The 15,214-nt window shown below is 33.3% G+C and overlaps 1 protein-coding gene across 1 annotated transcript; it reads right to left on the bottom strand.

Annotated features, from left to right (window-relative positions):
- Window positions 1-377: 377 nt before the first annotated feature.
- LOC106138332 (sialomucin core protein 24) lies at window positions 378-4,731 on the bottom strand. Its single transcript, XM_013339461.2, has 3 exons — window positions 4,539-4,731; window positions 3,332-3,704; window positions 378-1,848 (listed from the first exon to the last, which is right to left on the bottom strand). Exons 1-3 carry the CDS (start codon window positions 4,615-4,617, stop codon window positions 1,731-1,733), a joined length of 570 nt encoding a protein of 189 aa, XP_013194915.2. The 5' UTR covers window positions 4,618-4,731; the 3' UTR covers window positions 378-1,730.
- Window positions 4,732-15,214: the final 10,483 nt, after the last annotated feature.

The raw sequence follows: 15,214 nt of genomic DNA, 5'->3' as shown, positions 1-15,214 counted from the left end.
ATCCAGCTTTCGCTTTCATCATGAAAGAGACTTATCAGGGACATGGTAACTTTTGCAAAGGAGACTAAGTCTTATAACTTTTGTGGAGGAGTCTGTAACTTTTTAGGTTCTCTACTTTCTCCTAACGTTAGTCCTGGTTACATCTCTGGAGAGCGGGGTGCGCCCTTTGATCATGATCTCGATTTGGGTAAGTATTTTTACACGATCGACGATTTGCAGGGGAACCTAACCCCTAAGTTAGTTGGTAAAATAGATAAAAGTTCTCATTTCGTCACCTTTAACAACATCGCGGGAGAGAGATGGTGGTGGTCCCATTCTAATAAAGTGCTGTGAACGACATGGCATGTTAGAGGATAGTAAGCCTTTAAAAAAAATAATGATTTTTGGTATATACCTTTATTAACGTAACCATTGACTGTGACATGAGATTAGCATAAGTATAAAGTAGTAAAGTAGACGGCACAATCTTATAGTTGAAAACCATCTTGATCGAATAATTATCTGTATATATTTCAGATTTAAGAGCACTTTAGGATGGAATCATCTTTCTTCCAGTTTACAAATAGCGTGCTAAATAACGAAAAGAAAAACAAAATATACATACTTGTTGTGGCACAAAAAAGTTTTTAAGGAAATGCTTGAGATTTCAAGATAATACAAGTTAAGAATGTATGGCGCCGATAAATATGATAGTCGCAGTAACCATTTATCTTCTTCAATTATATAAGTTTTCAATAAGCTTGATTCAATACATAGATTGCGAATCAACTGCATAAATATCGATGCCATACTGTACAGGATTTCTTAGTCTAATGATATCTGTAGAATGTTATAATAAAATTTATCAATAAATTTGAGATTCATTAAACTTTGTTATGCCAAAACAATATAGGTAGGTACTACTTTAGACCCTTATTTTTGTCATCACATTGCGTTGCCTTAGAGTAACACTTATTAACATTTATAATATACTACCTACATTTTTTTTAAATCAGTGCTGATAATCTAAAGATACGTAAAATTCAGTGTAATAGAACTTTAAACCAGACTTTACTTTTTTAGAAATTCAGAAAATGGCACAGTAAAATCTGCGACAAACTTATACTAAAATTGCACAAAACATTACAAATAAAAGTTATCCTTAATGTTATATAATTCTCGAATGGTTTGTAGGGAAAGAAACATATTTAAAGATATTCAACTAACGTCAAGAAAACTATACACTTTTGATTAACATCAATATAATTTTATGTATTTTACAAATTATCGATGCAACTTAGTCATTTACGACACTACATTAAAACACACAAGTGAGATAAACGTCAAAATAAAAAAGAAAATATTACGCAAAATAGGAAAAAAAAATAGCTACAATAAAAAAAATCGTCAAATTCGAGCAGGCAGTAACTTAAACTATACCCTTCCACCAAATCAATGTAGCTAAAATAAGACAAATTTTTTTTTTTATTAACCCTGTTTAGGTTTTAATTACAGTCCTTCGAGTTATGTCCTCCACAACTAGGAACTAGGATAAACTCTTATCGAATTTAAACATAAAATGCGTAAGGAATTATGACATTTACAATTAAAGAAAATATTTTTATTTTTGTATCGTTTATCTTAGTTCCGACCTGTCAAGTTAAAATAACTGAAAGGTAAAAAAATATTCCGAAACTTAGATAAAATAGTGCACTTAACATTAAATAGAGAGAGATATATTGACTTAAAATTTAAAGGGTGTGATAGTTTCTTTCGGTTTGGTTCTTGTAGTATTTGAATCCCATGAAGCCAATCGCAAGAAGGCCAAGGGTTAGGATGATTCCACCGACGAAGCTGGCACCGTCAAAACTGGAAACAGAAAAAAAATATTTACGTTCGTTGGCACTAGTATCATGGTACAGTTCACATAAAGTCAGGTTTCCATCCATGTTGAACTGTATGGCTTAATGGTGAAATTGAGATTCAAATAGTGACAGGTTGCGAAACCATCGCCTTAACGAAGAATTAAAAGTTTATTAAACTTTCCCTTAATTGACAATTTTATTTTTAAGTATTATAAAATCTGTTCTATTGTCCCTTCTGATATTATTTCATTTCATTGGTTGCGCTTGACCTTGGAGACGGTATTCATGGTAAGAATTTAACTGCTAGTTGCAAACCCACCAGAATTACTTTATGCTTTTCAGACATTCATGAAAATACATATTATATGTATGTACAAGCATGTATGCATAAGATATATTTGTTGGAGCCATAGTTTTTAAAAGGCAGAAAGATATTCCAGAGGAATTATTAAAGTTGGGTCAAAAACAAAAGCTTAACAACTAGTAAAATTATAGCTCTTATTGCAACAAATCAATTACTATTAGACAGTGTTTAACTAACTAAAAACTATAGCCTTTACATTCATAATAAAGAGGCTTAAAGCGGCTTGGCGTCACTTTGAGGACTCAGAAAGAAGAGACAGAATGAGCATCAAAACTAAAAGGAAACTGTCAAGCATGACCCCGCACAGGCTATCACATTCCAAGAATATAATGTTCCATAAACATGACATCATATTGCAAAACAGTATTCTGCTTTGCATTAGCTGATAGTTGATTTGATGTATAAATGCATATATTGCAAATGAACATATTGCTTTTATGGTTGATATGCACATTTGCATCCTGTTATCAGCTTCCCGATAATGAGAATGAGAGAAGTAAATAATATTTTACATTTATTTATGATTGACAACTATTAATAAACATTTGGGCCATGTTTCCGGCACTTATGAAGGGACAACATCACTTTTATATGGATGTTGTATTAGGGCACTAAGGGAATAAACAAATTCATCTACTGCAAGCTTACATGCTGGTCTAGAGAAGAAAAATCATAGTGTACTAACTGCTTCTCTTCCCATTAATATTGTAAAGTCAATTCAGTAAAGGATGGTCTATTGTCCATATCTGAATCTCAAATTATTTTAATTTTTTGTGTAACAAGTCATTTAAATATTAATTTCCTACCAATTAAGTCTACCTGTTGTAATTAAGAAATTAGTATTGCATAATAAATATAACCATTACACTGATTTGAATATATTTCTAATATTGAATGATAGTCATAATTTTGCCATTAACATGCACATACATATATTTTAGAATCAATGTGCTGCATAATATTTTACATCATGTGTTTGATATAGACCCGCTAGAAACAGAGATCATGTATTAAAATGTATCTATCATGTCATACCTGGCAAATTAGTGCTCTATTCATGCTGCAACAAAAACCTTCTCAAACTGTAGGAAATTTGAGAGCCATAGAGTCAACAACTACTTACCCTCTTGCTTGAAGTTTAGGCGGCTCAATAGTCTTGGGTGTGACCGTTGACTTGTGATCTGGTTCTGGTTTCGCAGTCTCAGGTTTAGCCGTAGTGCTTGTTGTTGAAGGTGTCACTACAGGAGCATTGCTCGATGGAACCGAAGAGGTCGGCATTGTTTCTGATGCTGCCTTCTCTGTTGTATCTTTTGGAGGAACATCTTTAGGTGGTTCGGTTGTTGGTGTAGTATTTTCTTTAGGAGCTGTCTTGTTGGCAGGCAAAGTATTGTTTGTGGTTATCGCTTGCGGTGGTTGAACTGGTGGTGGTGAGACTTTATTGGTTGGGGCTTTGTCTGTTATTATGGCATCATGCTTCTCCGGTTGTAGCTGAACACCTATTGAGTATGATAGATTGAATTAGAATAACTCTCTTTCATATGCAATTAATCAGATATTATGATTTTTACTTTTTAGCAGGATAAGCAACATTTTCATTGTATTTCTTACTTTAGTGCCTTGCATTTGATGTTTGGCTTGTTAAATATAATAAATACATATTTTTTATTTGATGGGGCTAGCAACCTGTCACTATTGGAATCTCATTTCTATCATCAAGCTGAACATGCCTTTCAGTCTTTTCAAGACTGTTGGCTCTGTCTACTCTACAAGGGATATATGTATGTAATACATAGTTATATAATATAAATGTTAATAAAGTAAGATGCAATTAGTTTGGAAGACTACTTAGTTTGTTGTGTTGATCAGACATTCACTGATAAATTTCAGGATATCCTTAGTTGATACATAATAAAGATATATATTGATTGTTTATCTCATAAGAGGTGAAAGGTATAACTGTGAAACCCAGTTTAAGTATACATTATACTGCATTTTTATACTGCTTGATAATCATACACAGGCATACCTATAGCTGGAAAGCAGACCACTCTTCATATAATTAGCATTCTGCCAATTGATACAAGATGAACAGACTACTAGTGATAAATCTATACATATAATTAAACAGTAATTACTAAATAAAATGGTCGTATTGGTAAGAAAAATACTTGTCACAGGATAATATTGTGGTGGCTAGTTAAAATATACGATGGAAATTTCGAGATGAAAACGCTAAATTCATATTATTACCTACATTCTACCACAGTATTTTTCAATCAAGACGCAATAACTACGAATGAAATTATAAAATTATGATGTTGAATACTCACTGGGACTTGCTTCTGGCGTCGTGGAGTCACTAGTACACATTGAGATAGACAGCAAACAGATAAAAATTACTTGCTTCATCTTGAATTTTCCTAATTTTAAAATAGTATTTGAAGAAAAAGAATTAGACTTCCTCAAACGACACGCAATAAAATGTTAAAACGCTATGCACTTTTTTAGTTGATTGACAAGTCAAATGTCAAGTCAGTATTGCCAACTTGGATAATATGTTTTTAATGTTCCCCCGCCGTTTTTAACATTGCGAAATACACGCAATGTTATACAGTGGTACAGCTATTTTCGTTAAAATTGATTTATTTATTTTTTATTTCGCACACATATGTACATATGTATCTTGAAAAGAGACAACAATAGGTATAAAAGGCCTTGGTAATAATAATTTCAGATAAAATGATGCTTTATTAATTTAGAAGCTATTCGAGCGTAGAATTAAAAAAAAATTGAATCTCTTTTTAATTTGTCATTTAAGTATTACAATGATTAGACCAAAATTCTTTACCTATTTTTTAGAACGAGCATTTAGCCGCTTCTGCCTAGATAACGGACTTCTCCTTAACGGATACATTTACATTGGAAATGCCTCAGAAACATATAGGTAGGCAAGTACAGGGCTTATTTTTAAATAAAAAAAGTACCTACTAAGAATTTACTCATAATTAAGAAAAGTTATATTTTTATCGCAAGGAGTTGCAGCATAACATAATTCTGTTAAGGCATTGTGTACAATATTTACTATAAGTAATGCTGTTGCTAATGTTCCCCGATTGCAAAACGTATAAAAATATAAACGGAACCACCAAGCTTCGGTTGAATTCCAGAAGTTTTAAAACTGTGATTGTATGGCTGAAATATTACAGTAATAACAGTATACAAATATACAGTAGGTTGTTAAATTAAAAGGCATAACTAGATATGGGTCATTCTTTTGTTCGGTTAAAAATTAATTCGGTTGAAATTATATTTAGAAATAGAGAAACGTTAATTTGCAATTCCTCTATGGCGGTGTCATACTGGCGTGTTGTTGTCGCGTGTCGGTAGGGCTGACAACTTATTAACATATTTAAAAAAAAAACTTTTTTTCGGGTACAGACGGCATAATAATCGGGTAAATTTTGGGATGTTCTGACTTAAAGTCGACATTTTCGTTGACAATGCATTTATTTTTGCGTGACTTGCACTTGCCACATTGTAAAATAAGTCTGCACATTACCTACTTCCTGAAACCTTTTACTATAAAAGAGTTATATTTTTGTAAAATAAGACACACAGGGGTAAAAATCGATTAAGCCCAGATTCCCAATTCTGGGAATCGATAAACTGAAAAACTGAAAATTCGTTTTTCCCACATTTCCACTCGAAATCATTTACCCACATGAAATGGTTGTAACGCTACGGTAATTGATGATGTGGTCAGAACGATTGGTTTTCACGTCGGAGTACCTAAGTTCGATTCTTTGCATCGAATAGTTTTATTTTTTGTATGATTTTACCGATATGGAAGACTCTTATAATTGATCTTATAATGTATGTTAGGAAAAATACCTCTTTTTTTCAAAAAGTTAGTGCCACAACTACTAGAAATTTACGTAATAAACATAAATTAGTCATGCCGTTTCATAGGCTTAGCAAAGTCAGTAAATCATTTATGGGGAACTGTATACGATTTTATAATAGGTTGCCGGAGTCTGTTCTTGATATGCCCAACCGAAAATTCAAAGAGTATGTAAAGAAAGTACTTTGTGAGAAGGCTTATTATAGGACTGATGATTACCTTAATGATAAAAACATCTGGCTCGAGCTTGGCACAGGAACCTCGTAATTAATTGTAGTTTAATTTGAACTTAAATCAAAATTTCAGTACACTCTGTACATAAATCTTTTTAAAATTGGCAATCCATAAAATATATATATATATATATATATATATATATATATATATATATATTTTCTTTTTTCAATATTAAATCTCATAAATATATAAATCTCCCGTGAACAATGTATTCTCCCGTCCACATTCTATTCTAAGTATAATTTAATATTGTGAAGTTGACGTTGTTGATGAAAATGCTGCAGTGCAGTTTGTTACCGCTTCTTCTGCACTGACGCCTTGGAAGCGGCAGTAAACTTAGTTTTTAAGTAATTTATTTGACGTCAACCAAGTTGTTAAACCATACGACAATTATTAAGCGATATAATAATATCCTATAATAATGAATAAAAAATTTTGAATTTTTGAATTTTTGAATTCTTAATTAGACTTATACATTATGTACGCGAAATTTCAAGAAGATTAGTTAAGTAGATAACTCAGAGAAGAGAAAACATACAAACAAATAAACTTGCTTTCGCATTTATAATATACATACATAAAATCACGCCTCTTTCCCAGAGGGGTAGGCAGAGACTACCTCTTTCCACTTGCCACGATCTCTGCATACTTCCTTCGCTTCATCCACATTCATAACTCTCTTCATGCAATCTCGGCGGTTTCGGGTACTTAATATAATGCACTCGAAATCATTTACCCACATGAAATGGTTGTAACGCTACGGTAATTGATGATGTGGTCAGAACGATTGGTTTTCACGTCGGAGTACCTAAGTTCGATTCTTTGCATCGAATAGTTTTATTTTTTGTATGATTTTACCGATATGGAAGACTCTTATAATTGATCTTATAATGTATGTTAGGAAAAATACCTCTTTTTTTCAAAAAGTTAGTGCCACAACTACTAGAAATTTACGTAATAAACATAAATTAGTCATGCCGTTTCATAGGCTTAGCAAAGTCAGTAAATCATTTATGGGGAACTGTATACGATTTTATAATAGGTTGCCGGAGTCTGTTCTTGATATGCCCAACCGAAAATTCAAAGAGTATGTAAAGAAAGTACTTTGTGAGAAGGCTTATTATAGGACTGATGATTACCTTAATGATAAAAACATCTGGCTCGAGCTTGGCACAGGAACCTCGTAATTAATTGTAGTTTAATTTGAACTTAAATCAAAATTTCAGTACACTCTGTACATAAATCTTTTTAAAATTGGCAATCCATAAAATATATATATATATATATATATATATATATATATATATATATATATATATATATATTTTCTTTTTTCAATATTAAATCTCATAAATATATAAATCTCCCGTGAACAATGTATTCTCCCGTCCACATTCTATTCTAAGTATAATTTAATATTGTGAAGTTGACGTTGTTGATGAAAATGCTGCAGTGCAGTTTGTTACCGCTTCTTCTGCACTGACGCCTTGGAAGCGGCAGTAAACTTAGTTTTTAAGTAATTTATTTGACGTCAACCAAGTTGTTAAACCATACGACAATTATTAAGCGATATAATAATATCCTATAATAATGAATAAAAAATTTTGAATTTTTGAATTTTTGAATTCTTAATTAGACTTATACATTATGTACGCGAAATTTCAAGAAGATTAGTTAAGTAGATAACTCAGAGAAGAGAAAACATACAAACAAATAAACTTGCTTTCGCATTTATAATATACATACATAAAATCACGCCTCTTTCCCAGAGGGGTAGGCAGAGACTACCTCTTTCCACTTGCCACGATCTCTGCATACTTCCTTCGCTTCATCCACATTCATAACTCTCTTCATGCAATCTCGGCGGTTTCGGGTACTTAATATAATGCACACATATATATATGTGGGAATGGGGCTCAACTTGATGCAAACACTTTTCAAACACTCAAAATCTTTATTTTTTCTTCTTGACAAACCAACAACGACAAATCTTTTTTTCAGATCCTCTTTTGACATTGACATCTAGTCAGATGTTAATAGACATAATCATATCCGACATTGACAATTAACTTTAGTGTTGCTATACAAACTACTTAAGAATTACTACAAAAAATAACAAAAATAAATCATAATTATTCCCACACGGTCATCCTGTTATTCATCTGACTCAGATGAATCATCTTCCAGTGAGATCCAGGGCTTCATGTAATCTGCTGAGGAAGTTGTATTAAACGGACCTTCACTGTTGCCAATCTTCCTCACAGAATAGCGATCGTTTTGATTGCTTTTAACAATCTCATACGGTCCTAAGTATTTTGGATATAGTTTACTTCCTTGTGCGAATTGGGTCCTCTTAATCGCGACCAAATCGCCTGGTTTATAGGTATTGGCTTTCTTTCGCTTCTTATTAAATGATTTCACATTTTCTTCCTGCGTTTTTCCAATGGATTCTTTTGCCTTCTGTCTGAGCTCTTGTCTTTTCTCGTTAAATATTTCTATATCTTCTTCATCTATTAATTTTTGCAGTTCTATGTCTTTATCCTTCATTTTTGTACCAAAAAGTAATTCGAACGGCGTCATTTTAATAGCTCTTTGATATGTTCCATTTAGACATCTTTGAACATTGGAGACATGGCGATACCATTTATTAGGATCATCAACACTTAGTTTGCTTAATACCGCTATTATGATCTGGTGTATGCGCTCAACTTGACCGTTTCCTCTGGGTTGTCCAGTAGTAATCGTATAAAGTGCAATATTCTCCCTTTTGCAATATTCTTGGAAATCTTTTGATGTAAAAGCAGCGTTTCGATCCGTAATAATTCTTTCAGGTGCACCAAACGTTTGTTGTTGCAGCCTTAGTTTCTCTAGAGTCTCTTCAGTAGTCAGCGTCTTGACAGGATAAATCCATGTGAACTTCGTATACGCATCTACGACAGTTAAGATGTATTTATAATTTTTGGAAGTGGATGTCATTGGCCCCAAATGATCTACGTGATACGTCGACAATGGGACGTCTCCTTTGTCGATCGGATGTAAATACCCTTCCTTTTTACCAGCTTTGTGTGATAGAATAATGCATTCAACGCAATTATTTATTGTCTTTTTAACCTTTTCTGTTAAGTTGTCTATAAAATATTCTCTTTTAATCAATTCTTCTGTTTTTACAGTTCCAAAGTGTCCTCTTTCATGATTCTTCCTTATTATTTCATATTGCATTTTCTTTGGCACAACAATCAGTCTGTTTCCATCTTTAATCTTATATAAAATTTCGTTTTGTAAAATATAGTCTTCGTAATTCTGTGTCTCTAAGATATTTTTTATTAGTCTTATATGGGCATCTTCATTCTGAGTTTTTCTAATACGGGCTGTAGTTTCAGTGAGTATAAGGCAAACAGGATTTCTGCTTAAGGCATCTGCATGTTTCATCCTTGTTCCTGGTCGGTGTTCAATCTTGTAGTCATATTCTTCTAAAAGGAGCGCCCAGCGAGCAACTCTCGGAGGTAAGTCCTTTTTTTGCAGCGTCATAGTTAAGGCAGAACAATCTGTTATAATTTTAAATTGTATTCCTAATAGGTAGACTCGAAATTTCTTTATGGCAGCGACTATGGCGAGAATTTCTAGATAGTAACTATGATATTTTCTTTCTGCAGGTGTAGTTTTCTTACTCATGTAGTGTATAGGATGAAATTGGTCATCTTTAGGGCTTTTCTGTAGAAGAACAGCTCCATATCCATCGGCGCTGGCGTCGGTGTGTAGCTCCGTTTCTAGATCGGGATTGTATATTCGGAGAACTGGTGAATTACACAAAATCTGTTTCAATTCTATAAAAGCTTTCTCACATTTCTCGTCGAAAATAAATACGGCATCTTTTTTTAATAAGTCCGTCATCGGTTTTGCAATCAGGGAATAGTTCCGAATGAACTTTCTGAAATAGCCAGTCAGGCCAAGAAATGACTGTACAGCTTTCACGTTATTAGGCTTCTTGAAATGTTCTACAGCTCTTATCTTCTCCCGAGACGGTCTGACCTCGCTGTCACAGATGATGTATCCGAGATATTGAATTTCTTTTTTTAGAAAGTGACATTTTTTCCAATTAAATTCTAAAGCGTATTCTTTGCCTCTTTCGAGTACTTTTACTAGTTTCCTTATGCCTTCTTCTTCCGTAACAGCAGGTATTATTAAGTCATCGAGATAGGTTAGAAGAGTACCGTCAATAATAAAATCGTTGAAGATATCATTAATAAACCTTTGAAACACGGATGGCGCCGTACATAAACCAAACGGCATTCTAATAAATTCGTATTGGCCTTGAGGTGTGACGAATGAAGTATACTTTTGACTGTCTTTGTGTACCTTTACGTGTAGGAAGCCGTTTTTGAGGTCGAGGGAAGTGAAAACCTTTGCTTCCTTTAACTTATCAATCTGATCTTCTATTATTGGTAGTGGAAATCGTTCTTTAATCACTTTCTTATTTAATCTTCGGTAATCAATACACATTCGTCGAGAACCATCTTTCTTATCAGCCAAAACCACGGGACTGGCAAAATCAGATTTGCTAAGTTTGATTATGCCACCATCTAGCCATTCTTTCACTTGCGCGTTAACAGCAGTCATCTCCAAAGGTGATAGTCGTCGAGGATTTTGATATACTGGATCTTCATTTGTTAATATTATTTTTAATTCAACTTTACTTTCTTTCTTCATTTCATTTGGTCTATATTCTTCACACATCTTATGAACTTTTTCTTTATATTTAGAATCTTCTATGTCGTAAATCCGGTCAGTATGTTTTTCTTCTGTTAAAAGCGTAAGGTGGGTTATCTTTTCCATGAAAATTCCTTCTGGGGTAAAGCAGACTTCAAAATCATGTAAAATAGGGTTTCCAATTATTATGTTTACTGGTATATCATTATCCTTGACCACGTGAAACTTGATGTCTGTAAAGTATTGATCAATCTGTATATTAGCTACAAACATTCCTTCGGTATAAACTTCGTTTTTTGCTATTCCAGTTATGCACGTAGATTCAATCTTATAGTCTTTAACATCTTCTTTAATTTTCTCAAATTCTGATTCTTTAATTAGGTTTATGTCACTTCCGGTATCAATAAGGGCTATAACGTCTTTGCCATTGATCTTTATATTTTTGTACGGAACTTTATCTTCTTTTTTATTTATAATATTAAGAGTCTTTGTCTGTTTAGGGCATTCAGTAGATTTGTGGCCAAAGTCATTACATTTAAAACATTTTACTCCTTTCGAGCAATTGGATGACACATGATCTAAATCACCACAGTTATAGCATCTATGAACGCGAGTCTTCTTTCGAAATGAAGTATTTCCAGATGATTGGACAGTATTAGTTGAATTTACTGGCTTATTAGAACTCTTTTTTTTAAAGTCACTGTAAATTTCCAACTTCTTGCGAAATTCTTTTATGTCCGAGGCTCCATACAAAATAGCTTTATTAGTATCCAAGTCACGAATACCATCAATCACATATTCGATCAATGCGGCATCTTCAACCTTGCCATGAAGCGCCAATTCTTTCATAGACAGAAAGTACTGCTGATATGTCTCCTCATTTTTCATTTTCCGCGAAGCAAGTTTTTTATGCACCACTGCGCTATTAATCTTAGGGCCAAATTCTTCTTTGAGTGCCTTCTTTAAACCTGTATAATCTTTAACTCGTCCCAAAGAGCGTAAAAACAACTTCGCTGTTCCATCTAAAAGCCGCTTCGCATAGATTAACTTTTCAACTTTAGTCCACTTCATAATCTGTGCAGTATCTTCAAACTCATCAATAAATGTCTCAATCGGGTAGGTGTCATCTCCGGTAAAAATAGTCATAGATTTCTCCAAGTCCTTAAATGAAATCTTAACTTCACACTCCTGTTCTTCATCTTCACTTTCGTACTTATCATCTTTCTTCGGCGGCATTGTTGCTATCAAGCTAGAACTCTTCAAACTTGAATTGCTCTTTAAATTGCGTCTTCTCTTGGTAGTCGTGCAAAATGATGGCTTATTTGGACTCATTTAGTCTTTCGTCTTAAATAAATCTTTAATCCAAATTCCAAAAAAAAAACTACCATTTTAGTATAATTATTTTGTAGCTTGCAACATTTTGTTTGAAGTGAAGTCTGAACAGTTCGTAGGGTCGGTAAAACAGTAGAGGTGTGATTCGTACCTATGTTCAGTCCGGACCGGCAAAATTGTCGGTAAAACAGTCCGCGTCCACGGCGTGGCTTGCAATTTTTTAATCTCGTCTTGCGTCTTCGGCTAGCATCAAATTTTACACCATCCCGGACGAGCCCCCAAAAAAGATGTGGGAATGGGGCTCAACTTGATGCAAACACTTTTCAAACACTCAAAATCTTTATTTTTTCTTCTTGACAAACCAACAACGACAAATCTTTTTTTCAGATCCTCTTTTGACATTGACATCTAGTCAGATGTTAATAGACATAATCATATCCGACATTGACAATTAACTTTAGTGTTGCTATACAAACTACTTAAGAATTACTACAAAAAATAACAAAAATAAATCATAATTATTCCCACATATATATAATCACATCTAAGTATATCAGACAGAGCCAACAATCCTAAAAATACTGTTACGCAACGTTCAGCTGTTTGGCTTTGATAGAATTGAGATTCAAATAGAGATGGGTTGCTAGCCTGTCGCCTAAAAAAAATCCCAAGTTTATAGGCCTATCCCTAAGTCGTCTTTTGTGACATCCGTGAGAAAGAGATGGAGTGGTCCTATTCTTTTCCTATTGCTTCCGGGTACCACACGGCATAATATAATGTAGATGGGATTATTTCAATTTCTACGGTATCAACCCTAAAAGTCGTGTCATGTCATACCCTCGGCTAAGCCTCGAGTCGGGTATTATCGCACCTCTATTTGCGAGGTAAGCCCAAAAGGCTAGATTTTGATTAATTAAACCACACTACCTTACCTTGTGTGAAAGTTATATTTGTTTGGAATCAAAGAGCATATTTATTTATTTATAGATTTATGTTGATCAAGGGAAATAAGAATAAAACTTAAAATAAAGAGAAATTCAGTACAAGGGCACCACTTATTTTTAGAGAAATTTCTTCCTGCAGGCCCATGACAGGAAAGTGTAAAGAAAAACATTGGCTTGTGTACATAATAATTAAGATATAAACTTACATAAACTTACTCATATTAATAAACCTAAAACAATTTTGTTATAAAACCATGAACAAATGAGATAAGTACGATAACCATTAAAGAAATAGACAGGGCACAGTATTTTTTGTACCATCTTAAGAATGTAAAGAATAAATTAACTAGTTTAGGTAGAGATCATGGCCAGTGGAGTGCTCTGCCTAACCCTTTGGGGAAGATGGGTAGGTATTAGACTGGTATATGAGTGAATTAATTAATGACCCTCTAATGTAAATAATACGTTAGTAAGGAATAGGACTCCACTCTTTTTGTGGATATCGTAAAAGCTTCCATGCTGTTCTGGTACAACCATCGCGCAAGTTGTAAAATACAATCAAGGGAATTGTTAATTTTTCTTTTATATTACCTAAAATCGTTTTAAAACCTGCTACTAGCTCTGGATTTCACAGCCAATATTAAGCCATTCAGATATATTTAGAATTCGAGTTTCACGAGTATTGACTCTGTCTACCTCTTAAGGAACATAGACGTGCGTGACATGTAAATCTATGAACTTTTTATTGTTTATTTTAGCTTCCCTCTATTAGTATGAAGGCAAGTTAATACAACAAGTGAACCACACAAATCAATCACCTAAAAGGTTTTAAAGGGTCCGTTGAAAGCCGGAAATGTTTAAACCTTTAGTTAACATTTAGGGATACAGTGATGAGATTACCGATTTGGACGTTCGTAATTAATGGGGTCCAGAAACTGATAAAATGTTAGCAACTTTAATTTATTACCAGCTGGAATTTTAAGTAGTAACTTTGTTAAACTTTTTGAGATTTTTTCTTTATCGTATCTAAAGAGGTCGTCTTGGTGAAATGCTTTTATTTTCGCCTTGATATTCGCCTTACCTTTGTAGTTCATGCGTAGAACAAAATGCTTTTTAAATTTAGATTTTTCGTTCATTGTCTAGCCAGCTGAGGACTTCTAGCTAAAATTTAATTTTTAAAAATTTAAATTGAATATTCATTTAATGCCTCATTTCTGTTTATGTTATACCATATAAATATTAAATTAAAACACGTCGTATTATGTAACTTACATATTATTAAAATTGAGCCCGTTATATGGGTATCAAGGGATTTTGTATTTCATGGTACGCAAACAGGGAAAGATTAAAAATATATGCCTTCCTTTTGAGGCATTATGATGAGATATTAATATTAAAAGAAAAAATAAGGTTAGAAGTATGTTATGTTCTAAGTAAGAGAATTGAAAAACTGTTTATTTTTCTGGTTTATTTTGATTTTTTCACCCGTACATTCTAATACTATAAATCTGAAAGACATAATGTTTGTCTGCCTTTTATCCTTATAGTTAAACAGCTTGTTGAGATTGATGCACTTTTTCAGTCATTCATTCATATAATCACGTCTATATCCCTTGCGGGGTAGACAGAGCCAGCAGTATTGAAATACTGGCCACGTTCAGCTGTTTGTCTTAAGCATAGAATTGAGATTCAGATAGTGACAGGTTGCTAGCCCATCGCCTAAAAAGAAGAATCCCAAGTTTATAAGCCTATTCCTTAGCCGCCTTTTACGACATCCATGGAAAAAAGATGAGGTGGTCCTATTTTTTATTATTATATTGGTGCCGGGAACCACATGGCACTTCAATACCTAATGGATGAACTTTTTGTATAAATAAATAATAAA

Source organism: Amyelois transitella, chromosome 8, assembly GCF_032362555.1.
Source record: "Amyelois transitella isolate CPQ chromosome 8, ilAmyTran1.1, whole genome shotgun sequence".
NCBI lineage: Eukaryota > Metazoa > Arthropoda > Insecta > Lepidoptera > Pyralidae > Amyelois > Amyelois transitella.
This window is presented reverse-complemented; position numbering and strand designations above follow the sequence as displayed.

Excerpts from the sequence above, each read along its gene's own strand:
- LOC106138332 (XM_013339461.2), bottom strand. The coding sequence starts at position 4,617 with ATGAAGCAAGTAATTTTTATCTGTTTGCTGTCTATCTCAATGTGTACT. Across the intron at positions 3,705-4,538 it reads GACGCCAGAAGCAAGTCCCA|GTGTTCAGCTACAACCGGAG; the intron begins GTGAGTATTCAA and ends CATACTCAATAG. Across the intron at positions 1,849-3,331 it reads CCTAAACTTCAAGCAAGAGG|TTTTGACGGTGCCAGCTTCG; the intron begins GTAAGTAGTTGT and ends TTCTGTTTCCAG.